Raw genomic sequence first — 12583 nt, forward strand, 5'->3', positions numbered from 1 at the left:
ATCTTCTAGTACTAGAAGTTTTTGTAAGTAAAAAGTAACTTCAAAGGTTTAAAGGATGGATGTTGACATCATCAGTAGTATAAGTACATACAAACTTTTAATGGAACTTATCAGTAGTTTTGATCAGTGACGTCATCAAAGTAAACAAAGCCACGTGCTGATTACGTCACCAGGCCATGCCCATAAACGGAAGTGACGTGCGCAGCCCTCCTCCCCGGATGTGACGTGCATAATCTACACCCCCACCCCTCGTGGTACAGGACTCACAAGGCCATAACCCTAGCCGGATATGACGTGTCGGCCCAACCCCATCAAAATAAGCATGGGTAACCCTAACAGATAAGGTGTGGTGTAAGGTCATAGCCCTATTTCCAGATGGTGCTTGCCGAACCTAATCCCATCAACAAACATGTGGCGGTCAAGCTTCTGTGTACATTAACCCTAGACTAATTCCATGGACGTGCAAATACAAAAGAAACACAGAGACCTGTGTTTTTGGGAAACAAAACCCTGCTTTTGGGGGGGTGGTAATTAAAAAAAAAGCTTTTTATTTCTAATCATTCTAGCCTAATGATGCTTTTAATTTTTGTGGAGTTTTAAAAATCAATACCTCAAAAGCTGGGGGTGGGGGGGAAAAAGGATCACCTAAAAGGCTTCCAGGGTTTGCATTTAAACCAGGCAATTTTAAAAACATTTTCCCTGAATGTAGGGGGGGGGAAAAAACCACAGACCTTTTAAAGCCCACAGCTGGTTTTTTTACCTTTGTAAAAATCTAAAGACTTATATTTTGGCATTTGCAACTCCCTCGAATTCATATGTACGCGTAACCGTTCATAGCAGAGATTTAATAAAATTTATTCTAACCTTACAGCAAAAGCGAAGCGTTTCTGACTGGCCAGAACAGATTGATGTATTAGGTATGTGTATTGTGGGCATGTCTGGACATGCCATTCCCCGTGATTCTGGACAGGCACAAGGCTCAAGGACGTGTCATAGCATGCGTGGGAGTATTGTACAGGCAGGTCTGAACAGCTAGCAAATTAATTCCAGCAGTCTTTTGAAGATGGCAAATATTGATGGTGATTTGTTTGATGTAAATTTGACCCCCAAACCTCCCAAGCGTAGACGTAGAATAAGAAAAGGACCTGACCTATGCGGCAACGTAGAAGACAACAAATTTATAAAGCCTTGTTGTTGCAGATTCTGCAAAACATCAAATGGTAAGTAAATATAAAAATTAAGAAAACAGTATTTTGATTAGTTGAAACAGCTAGACTAATTCTACCTTATTTCCTGTTTTAGAATCGGTGGAATCTCAAAATGCCAGCATGCCTCAGATTCTGAAAGCGTGTATCATTAAAATATTACACCATTGTTTAATGGGGTGCCTACAATCAGATGAAGACCATACGGATGGAACCAGTGAAACAGAGCTTATTAGCAGCTTATGCTTTAGACTTTCTATGCCTCATGTTCTCTGGGTCATCGTCAGTATTTCTGACAAAGTGAATAACTTATATTTCACCAGGGATTCCCTTGGTGAGCTCAAGAAATTTATATATCGTATAGCTCTTATGCGTGACCCGCTGTCATTAATGTCAAAGATTGAAGCCAAATTGCCATTGTCTCTGAAGAGGATCATATGTCAGAATGTAACAGAAATAGATTACAAGAAACTGTTAACGTTATGAAATTTATAATAAAAGGTGCTTTACAAATCACATGAAAGTTGTATTATATTTTTTTCTTGATATGAGGGTGGACTGGTCAAAAGGGGTGAAGAACTCAGCAGAATTAATTACAAGAAACTATTAACACTATGAAGTTTACATTTGCTGGCCCCATGTTTAAGCCTATCAGGTGCTAGACACAGATATATAATCTAATCATTCGGCTGGGGGTTACCTGATTGGTGGGGCGATGTGATTTTTGACATAGCCAGAGTGTACAAAAAGTAGGATTCATACTGACCCCAGACATGTTTGTCAGTTTCTGGCATATTCATACCTCTGGACCCCTGTGATCTGCTAAGAAGACCCTCTTTACAGAATGGATGCTACAAATGTAAGTAATTTTATTGCTAATTTTTGAAACATTGTTCCTCTTAGCTGTAAAAAATGTGTTTATAATATTCATGGCCTGTTTGTTTTCTTTTACTAGATGGAATTAACTGATTCTGAATGTGTAAGGGGTGCGGATCTTGTAAGTAGTTTTATTGCTAAAATTTTGAAACACTGCCCCTCTTAGATATAAAAAAGAATGTATTTATAATATTCATGGCCTGTTTGTTTTCTTTTACTAGATGGAATTAACTGATTCCGAATGTGTAAGGGGTGTGGATCTTGTAAGTAGTTTTATTGCTAAATTTTGAAACACTGCCCCTCTTAGATATAAAAAAAGAATGTGATTATAATATTCTTGGCATGTTTGTTTTCTTTTACTAGGTGGAACTGACTGATTCCGAATGTCTGAGGTTTTATAATGGTATTTGTTTTTTATACCTACATACATTCAGATTCTTACAAAAATTTCTGCAACATTTCTGACCATTGGGTTTTTCTTTTCCTTCAGAATGGGAAGATGATCAACCATTTGTGGATCTCACTATACCCACAGAGCAGGAAGGACCCCGGCATGGCATGACCCCTCAACCATGCACAAGCCACACAGCACAAGAGTTAGTAGGTATAACATCTAGCATTTTATCCAACTACAAATCCATTCGTATTATTTTATAATCTAAAAAAGGGGGTGTGTTTGTATTACATTATTAGGAATGTAGGTGATAACATTTTGTTTGTTTGATTAACCAGGGCCGCCCTGCAAAAAAGCAAAAATGCATGGAGGCGAACTCCCCGCACCCCCAGCAGACAGTGATAGTAGTGAACCTACGCCTGAATCTCAACAAGAAGAGGAGATAAATCATTCTATGCCCCAGCTACAAAGCACTAACTCTGCAAACTCTCAGAATATGAACAATGTTTATCTGGATTTGGTGCAAGAGTGGGAGCATCCTATCCGAAATTTCATGGCTGTGGAATACTATCAGCGATATAGATTCGTTAATGTTGACCAAATTCAGTCTTTTGTACATGCTATAGATGCTATTCATAATGCTATACAGCATGTTTTGAATAATGTTGCTAGAGACATAGGTGCAAATGATTTTGTTCAACTCCGGTTGGATGCAGATGGGTTAAATCATCCTCTCTTTTCTCTGAGGAGGAATATGGATGGTTTAAATGCTGATGATTTTCTGACCAGTATTGAAAATCTGCTTCAAAGTAAAGCAGAGATATTGTGGGGGGGAGATTTACAATTAGTGGTTACCATTGTGAGGAACAATGAGGGGGGAGGGCTTAGGAAGTTAAGCACTGTGCTGCTCACCAAAGTACTGGAGAAAAAAAGACGTCACCTAGTAGATTTCAATGTGGAAGGTGCATTTCTGTGTTTTGCTAGCTGCTTGCTCTGGCTCATTGGCGGGGGTGTTAGTAATGAAGAAATTATTACCAGGGCCAGGGAACTTCACATCAGACTGGGTATTTCCACAGAAAACATGGTTAACTTTTCACAGATACACCTCTTTGAAAAAGCTTTAGGGGTTACTATAAAGATATTGTTTTATCTGCAGGATGGATGGAGGTTTTTTGTTACAGGCCTCCCACAGCAAGAAAAAATAGTGTTTATATTGTTACACGACAATCATTACTATGCCATCAAAAATATAAAGGGTTTCCTGGGCGAACGCTATTTCTGTAAATTTTGCCACACTCACTATCACCATAAATTTAGTCATGGTTGTCAATATATCTGCAGATCATGTCTCAAGCAAGAATGCAAGCAGGTAGAGAAGGAAAAGATGCGCTGCTATAGGTGCAAAGTGGTTTGTCATTCTAAGGTATGTTTTGAAACTCACACACAGCTAGCTACGGAGGGAAAAGTTGACTGTAAGAGTAAAGAATATTGTGAAAAGTGTGGGGTTTACGTCTTTACTCCCCACGTGAAATGCAAGGAACCCAAGTGTGGGCAGTGTTCTGAGAAGGTTGAAAGTTTGGAATATCATTTATGTTTTCTAAAAGAGCTGGTCCGGCCACGAATTGGCCAAAGGTACATTATTTATGATTTCGAATGCTGCCAAGAAACTGGCACACATATACCTAATTATGCATGCGCCAGGGATATGTTGAAGGATGATGATGACGAAGATGTTGTGATGTGGGATTGTTACGGTGTTAGATGTCTGGATCAGTTTGTAAAGACATTTATAAATGATAAGTTTAAAGGATGCACTTTTATCGCTCACAATGCCAAAGGTTATGATGGGTACCTAGTACTGAGGCAGTTGATCCGGGAAAAGGTTAGGGTTCAGCTTATAAGCCTGGGAGGGAAACTTCTGTGTATCACCCTGCCAGCTTACAAGATCCGTTTTATTGATAGCCTCTCATTTTTGCCCCTTAAATTAAGTAAATTACCCAAAGCTATGGGGTTTCAAGGCTGCAAAGGATATTTCCCCCATTTGTTCAATACAATGGCCAATCAGGACTATGTTGGGCCGCTCCCTGAAGCCAAGTATTATAGTCCTGAAACCATGATGCCCGGTGAGAGAGAAGAATTCCTGAAATGGCACGCTGCTAATAGAGGTACTGTATTTAAACTAAAGAAGGCTCTGGCTTACTATTGCAGGCAGGATGTTGATATACTAAGAGAAGCATGTATTCGATTTAGGGAACAGGTAATGGAAATGACTGAGCGTGAGTTCGTCAAGAGGGGCGGTGGGGATATTGTTGAGGAGATAGTGATTCGTTGCATTGACCCCTTCCAATATATCACACTGGCGTCTGTCTGTATGGCACAGTACCGGTTCATGTATTTGAAAAACAACTCCATTGCTTTGGCTCCTATGGATAATTATCACAAGACCCAGAAAAGGTATTCAGCACCTGCGATACAATGGTTGATGTACATAGAGCACACTGAGAATGTCAATATCCAGCATGCCCTGAAGGGGGGGAAAAACAAGTAGGCAAATATTTTTTGGATGGTTTTGCTGTCATAAATGACACCCCCACAGCTTTTGAATTTTATGGTTGTTGTTTTCATGGGTGCCCTGTCTGCTACTCTGAAAGAGACTTCAACAACTTACTTGGATCAACATATGGCACCCTGCACAGCCGTACTAGGATTAAAGAAGAGGACCTCAGGAGCCAGGGTTATGCTGTGCGCTGCATCTGGGAACACGAATGGAGGGCCTTGGTGGAGGCTGACACCTCTTTGAAGCAGTTTCTGGTTGAGAATAAGCTCCCAGTACCTTTGATACCTCGAGATGCCTTTTTTGGTGGTAGAACAAATGCTACATGTCTTTACTACAAACCAAAACCTGGTGAACAAATCTTATATTACGATTTCACCAGTTTGTACCCCTTTGTGAATAAGACCAAGGAGTACCCAATTGGCCATCCACAAATTATCTACCAAGATTTTGGGGACATAAAACAATATTTTGGGTTAGCCAAAGTCAAAGTGTACCCGCCAAGGAATCTCTATTTTCCTGTACTACCCCACAAATCAGGGGGAAAATTAATGTTTAGTTTGTGTGCAACCTGCACAGAAAAACTGCAGACTACCCCCTGTAAACACAGTGATGAGGAAAGAGCTCTGACTGGAACATGGTGTACTGTTGAATTGAATGTAGCTTTAGAAAAAGGTTACAGAATTGTTGAAATCTATGAGATCTGGCATTTTGAAAGTACATCAAAGGGGCTATTTTCAGATTATATTAACGCACATCTCAGACAGAAACAGGAGGCCAGCGGTTACCCTGACTGGTGCAAAACAGAACAGGATAAAGAGCAATATATTCGTGATTATGAAAAGATGGAAGGTGTCCGCTTACGCCGTGAACACATTGAGGTAAATCCTGCTAAAAGGCAGATTGCCAAACTTTTTTTAAACTCACTGTGGGGCAAGTTTGGTCAGAGCACCAATCACCTGACAACATCTGTGGTGACAAACCCTGAAGAATTATTCAAATACCTTTTTGTGCCCTATTATGATGTTTCCTCCTGTGAGTTTGTGGATAGTGAGACAGCCGTTGTGACGTGGAAAACTGCCAAGAACCATCCCACCAAAGCCTCATGTACTAACGTATTCATTGCCAGCTTTACAACAGCGTATGCACGACTGGAATTATACAGGCTGCTGGATGGGCTGGGCGATAGATGCCTGTATCATGACACCGATTCAGTCATTTTTGTAAGTAGAGAGGGGGCGTGGACTCCACCTTTGGGTGATTATTTAGGACAGCTGACAAGTGAGATTCCTCCAAACACTACGATAACAGAGTTTGTTGCGGCCGGCCCCAAAACGTATGCCTATGCTTTGTCCAACGGTGAAGCGGTGCTAAAGGTGAAGGGAATCACACTAAACTGCGGTAACAGCAAAAAGGTTAATTTTGACAGCTTGAAAGATTTGGTAGATGATTATTGTCTGTCTGGTGCAGAGAGAAAAAAAGAGATCAGGGTAGAACAGTTGGGGATTGTTAGGGTTAAGAAACAGTGGTCCCTTGAAACGCGGGTCCTCCGAAAAACTCTAAAAGTAGTGTATAATAAAAGGTTATTAAAGAGCGAAGATTACTGTACGCTACCTTACGGTTATTAAGGATGGCAGAAAATATTGCACAATTTGTACACCCTTTCTCGTGTATTATAAGCGGTCCGTCCAATTCTGGCAAATCTTTTTTTATCAAACAAATGTTAGAACATGGTGATGTTGTGTTGTCTCAATTGCCTCAAAATATTGTATGGTTTTATAGCTGTTGGCAACCTCTGTACAAAGAACTGCTTAATAAATTCCCTTATATTAAGTTTATTGAGGGGCTTCCGTCTTCTTTTGAAGATGATGATTTGTTTCCGCCAAATCAAATTACTCTAGCTGTGATAGATGATCTCATGACATCAGCCAGTGAGAGCGATCAAATAGAGAAGGCATTTACACAGTACGTTCATCACAGAAACCTGAGCATTATTCTCATACTACAAAACCTGTTTTTTCAAGGCAAGAAAATGAGAACAATAGCTCTGAATTCCAAATATTTGGTTTTATTCAGCAACCCCCGTGATCAGATGCAAATTGTCACACTGGCCAGGCAGATGTACCCCACTAACACAAAGTATTTTTTAGAAGTATTCCAAGACGCCACTCACAAACCACACGGGTACCTTTTGGTAGATTTGGCAGCCACCACTCCAGAATCCTACAGGTTGAGAACAGGTCTCTTTCCACCTGATTGGCCTGCTGTTTACACAATGAAAAAGAAGTGTAAAAAGCAGTAGCCCGGCTGCCTTAGCACTAGTTCATTTAAGATGTCAGAGAGGGTACGTAGAAATTGGGGGCTTTTAAAAATCTTAGTAAAGGCCGGACCAAGACAGAGAAAAGCCATCTTATGCAATGCTAATAATGACCTGGTGGGGGCTATAGCAGAAATAGCTTTGAACACCCTAAAAGGAAACCTTCCTCTGAAACCTTCACAATTCCGGTCTCTGAAGAGAAAGAAAGGTGTCATTAAAAAGTTGAGCGATAGAAAGGTCTCACTCAAAAAGAAGAAGCAGGCCATACTTCAGTCAGGTGGTTTTATTGGTCCCTTACTAGGGGCAGCTATTCCGCTGTTGACTAGCCTGTTAGCTGGATAAACCATGGATCATGCTGAGAAAATGTATCTGGTATCGCGTCATCAGATGGAGCAACTACAGGGCAGGCCCCCTACTATGGGGGCTACAGCCACTAACCGGTTGGATGCTGAGATGCGTTCCATTCTTCAGAGAGCTGATTTGTCTGAGGATGACAAGATTAAGCTCTACAGTTCTGCATTGCAGAGGTATCTAAGACTAACCAGGCAAAATGAGTCTGAAAAGGACAGACTGAATCTCATTTACCCACCTGAAGAACCTCGGCCACTTCCAACATTACCAGAGCAGCCACCACAGCCATCTCCGCAGGACACAGCGATGGACGAAATCCTAAGCGGTGTGAGCACCCGTTACAGGAAAAATGCGGAACTTTTGCTGAACAAAATGAAACAGCATCAGGACGTCTCAACCTGGGATGATCGCGGTACCTTTTTATACAAAGGGGTCCCTATTCCTGGGACTAATATTTTAGACTTGGTGAAAGGAGCTTCACAGCAGCGAGCCCCTACTGAGAAGCGGAAACCTAAAGGCTGGGATGACTTTATGAATGCTATGGCTGAGGTGAATGTCCCGACCTCTGTGTTGGGGTCTACAGCTGTTAAAGAGCAAGTAGAAAAGTTGAAAGATTCTCTGGTTGTTAAGGATGAAACTGCTACTAGCCCCGACTCTGTTATGACAGCCCCTTTTGGGGCTCAGAAGCCTCTGTTTTCCAGTGCCCCTTCTAGCCCTTGGACATTAAACCCTAGAAGTAGGTTCAGGCTTGGTGACTGGCTCAATTTGTAAAATGAATAAAAACACAGTGAAACAAGTAAAAACGTTTAAGTCTTTTTCTTTATTTTACAGTAAGGCAGGCATGTCTGCATGCACTGGTGACGGTTACAGGTTCCAAGACCCCTTCCCACCTTTATAGTTTTTACAAACAGCTTTACCATTTGATCATTTTTAATATCAACATTGGAGTACATCTTTAAAATATTTTCATAGTCTACTCCTTTAGTCCGGTTCAGTAGAAAAAATGCACAGTGCTGCCCGCAGGTCACAGCGCTGGGGTGCTGCAGTTGGCGTTGGTGAAATGTGTACTTCTCAGCTTGCTGCTCTAAAAACGTCGCTATGGAGCCAGGAAAGTCAGGGCTATCCGGCGGTCTTCCATAAGAATCAAAAAATTCGCCATATCCGGGAGATGGGAAGTAGAGAGCCAGCCAGTGTTCACCAGGCAGAGTGTGAGGGTGGGTATTTACAATTAATCCAAAAGGTCTTTTGGAGATCTGTCTCTGGGGTAGCAGGTCGCAAGGGTAGACCCCTAGAAAGGTTTTATTTCCAGAGAACAAGTGGCGGAGTTGCAGTGTGTCCATACTCACATATAATCAAAGAGCACATTCCTTGTGTGACTTATTTCAATAAGGTTTTCGAAGATTGCATAGAGAATCATGTTGACGGTGTTGGGGAGGGGTTGCGCAAATCTAATTTCGGCTCTGAGGTTACCGTTCCTGATCAAAGAATAGTGCTCAGAGCACCCCTGATCAGGACTCAAGTCAAAACAATACAAAGTATACCCTCGGTTAAACTCTTCCCTACTGATTAACAGCGGCCTGTCTTTCATGCCTTTGCCTGTGGCCTGCACCATCTGCATGTACTCTCTCACAAAAAGACCGTGCTCATAATCAGGCTGAAGAGGCTTTGCAGGGATCTGCTCGCCATCACAATGCAAGGCGCAAAAATTGACATTGCAGTGTAGAAAATTGAACGGATTTCTTTCATAATCCCCACTAAAAGATGCATTGTCCACAAACCCAATCACTAATTGTTTAGGTAGCTGACCCAGAAATAGATTTTCCTGATTACACACAAGGCTACCTGCAGGAATGCTGTAAACCTTCATCCCCACTCGATCAATGGGGTATTTGGCATTGGAGGAGAGCAAAGCTTCTGCATGACCGATGCGCACTCCTGGGGCTACTTTTACACGTTTTACAAAGAGAGATGCCGCCAAGAGTTGCACTTTGTAATTCTCGTTGCCATCCTTCATCACGCAAAATTCATTTCTGCTTCTTGTGAGTTTGACTTTCACATCAACACCGTTAATTAGCAGTCTGTCTTGAAAAAACAGATCGCTATGCAGAGGCCCTAGCAGGTCCCATTTACGGCTACCGGCCGTCTGTCTTGCTCTCGCTTTGAAACCGGAGTTCCCAGCGGCTGTCAGTAGAGTACTCTCCATGAGGTCCGAGTCATCTTTGTAAAAACCGCCAGCTGTAAATTGGGTGCCCAGCGCATCACCACCGAAGTTCAGAATCAGTTCAATCATGGCCCGGTAAGAATAGCAATGATGGCTCTGTGTAATGAGCCGATCTCCCAAGGTAACATCCAGCTGATTAAACAGTGATGCTATGGGGTAGTTGGTCAGGGCCACCCTAGCCCCGTCGTCAATATCCGAACCGTCAGCCTTTACAATCTTGCAACTCACATACAGCAGGGTGTTGTTTAAATCCGTGTAATGTTCACCATGCCCCGTGATAAAAAATTCCAGGGGTGCATTGGGTGTCAGTGCTGATAAAGGTTGGATCTCAACATAAGTACTGTTTTCAATACTGGTCTGTGTAGGTGCCAGTTGAAAAAGATCCAGTTCTGATTTAACACATTCCTCTGAAGCAGAATGAATAAATGCCATATCGTATTAGAATATGTCTTCCTTGTCACAGGGCTTCCTCTTCTGTGCACGTCTCCTCTTGGTATGGCGGGTCTTTTTCACAAGTCTTCTCTTTTTAAACGGAATAGGCGGGCCCGATGCGTAATTCTTCTTGGTTATGATCATTCCTGATCCATCCTGCCCCCTCTCAACAACACGGGATACAAGATGGCCTGCGACATCTCTGGCAATGTTTTTGGCAGCAGATTTCACATGCGGCTTAATGATTTCTAATCCTCGCCTCAAAAACGGCATTGCTTTTCGAAAAAGCCCACGGAACAGGCCCCCTAAACCTGTCCCGTACATAATGGGGGCTCCTCGAAAGCCTGGAAGGCCCCCGCCAGCTTGTGCCCTGTAGTAAGCCACGTAGTCTTGAGGGTTTCCGTGCTCCTTGATTACAACCATCCTTCACTTTTCCGAGGCCTAAAATGAAGCTTGACAATCACCTTCCCGTGATAAAAATGCACATTTTTGTCCTGATCGGTTTTGATTTCTATGGTAATGGTATCAATGTGATGTTTGCTGACCGGTACATAATGCGGGCGGTCATAGGTAATTGTGACGACATCATTGTCTTGCCCTCGCACAGGCACACAGCGCAGTAACGGCACATAGAAGTCGCCCACTATCTGGAGCTCTACAATGTCTGTGTAAACATATAATGTACTGAATCCAGGGAACATCCCTAACAAATGTCCGAGATCTCCGCTAACTAGAATGGTGTGCGGTTCGTCTCCTTTAAGATTAATTTTTCGTCCCACTGAATCATAATGTAGGGTTGTCTTAGGTCCGTCCTTGACGTTTGATATAAGCTTGTTCATATTTTCTAACAGATGACGGATGCTGTTATAGTACCCGCTTCTCAAAGAAAAATGCCATCTCTTTCTCTCGTTAGCAATTTCAAAATATCCAGGCGAAGTTAATGTGTACCAACTATGCGGATACTGTATCTCTGCTAGCGCTACTTCCCACGCTCCTGGAAGATCCAGCGCTCTTGCTAATTGTATGGTAAAATTAGAATTTTTGTTTTGGGGGAAAATTGCTGCTGATGCATTGCTGGGTAGGGTGATGTAAAACTCCTCCATATCAAAGATGTTGCACTTCAGACTCCTTAATCCAACTGTTGAACTTTTCTGGCCAACCCTGCCATTTAACCAGGAATTCTCTTTGTTTACCCCTCCCTCTTTTCCGTAATATTTTTTCAATTCTGTAGACGCGTTCTTGATCACTAGGAATTTTTTGCAGCTCTTCTGGGTAAAAAGACCCATGTACCGGCTCTTCTGCATAATCCATTAATCTATATACATCCCTTTCTCTCCGCCTAACCCTTTCTTTGACGATAAATATTTCATCTGTAAAGGTTTGCTGATATCCCTTTTCAAACTTCCCCTTTAGCCTGGATATCCTAACGTGATCCCCCACATTAAAGTTTTCTGCCTTTCTGTCCGATTTTAAAATATTCCCATATAGACGCATCCACACATCTTTTTCATTAGATTGTTTCACCATGTTGGGGGCTGTCCGGATACTGCGATGGTAAGCGCTATTGTAACTCCGCATGAGGGCTGGTAATACATCCACATACCTGTGCGTATTTTTAGCTGTGAAAAATCTCCACAGCTTGTTTTTCAGAGTTCTATTAAACCTCTCTATAACCGCTGCTTTAGTTTCACTATGCGTGACAAAGTGATGTATGCCATAGCGTTCAAAAAGCTTCTTTACAGGCTTGTTTAAAAACTCTTTCCCGGCATCTGACTGCAGCTTTCTGGGCGCCCTTCCTGATTGGAATATACTTTGGAAAGCCCCGGCAACCCCTCGTCCAGACTTATCGGTTAAACAGACTGCCCAAGCATATTTGGAAAGTACATCGATTACCGTTAAAATAAATTTTGTGCCGCTGTTTTCAGAGGCAAATCCTGATAAATCCACAAGGTCAGCCTGCCATTGGCAATCTATGCAGGAAACTATTGTAGCGTTCCTGGAGAATTTTATTCTTGCAGGCTTATGCAGGGTATAAGCTTCTTGACCGGAAAGCCATGTCTTGACTTGCCTCAAGGTTAAGTTTTTAAAGCGTTTCCTCCCAGCCTCAAATAGGGGTTTTACTCCACCGTAGCTACCTGGACCTTCCGGCGTATAATACAGTTCCTTTAGTACATTTTCACACTTCATTCTGCACCGTTCAAACTTTACAATAAACACACTGCGCTTTAGCACA

At 42.2% G+C, this 12583-nt stretch overlaps 1 protein-coding gene across 1 annotated transcript; it reads right to left on the bottom strand.

Annotated features, from left to right (window-relative positions):
• Window positions 1–9039: 9039 nt before the first annotated feature.
• LOC308664783 (uncharacterized protein F54H12.2-like) lies at window positions 9040–10350 on the bottom strand (the record flags this gene model as incomplete). The annotated part of the gene is made up of 1 exon (XM_081322282.1): window positions 9040–10350. One exon carries the CDS (start codon window positions 10348–10350, stop codon window positions 9040–9042), a length of 1311 nt encoding a protein of 436 aa, XP_081178408.1.
• Between the last annotated feature and the right edge of the window lie 2233 nt (window positions 10351–12583).

The sequence above is a fragment of the Vipera berus genome (genome assembly GCF_964194415.1).
Source record: "Vipera berus genome assembly, chromosome: 1".
In the NCBI taxonomy this organism is placed as follows: Eukaryota; Metazoa; Chordata; class Lepidosauria; order Squamata; family Viperidae; genus Vipera; species Vipera berus.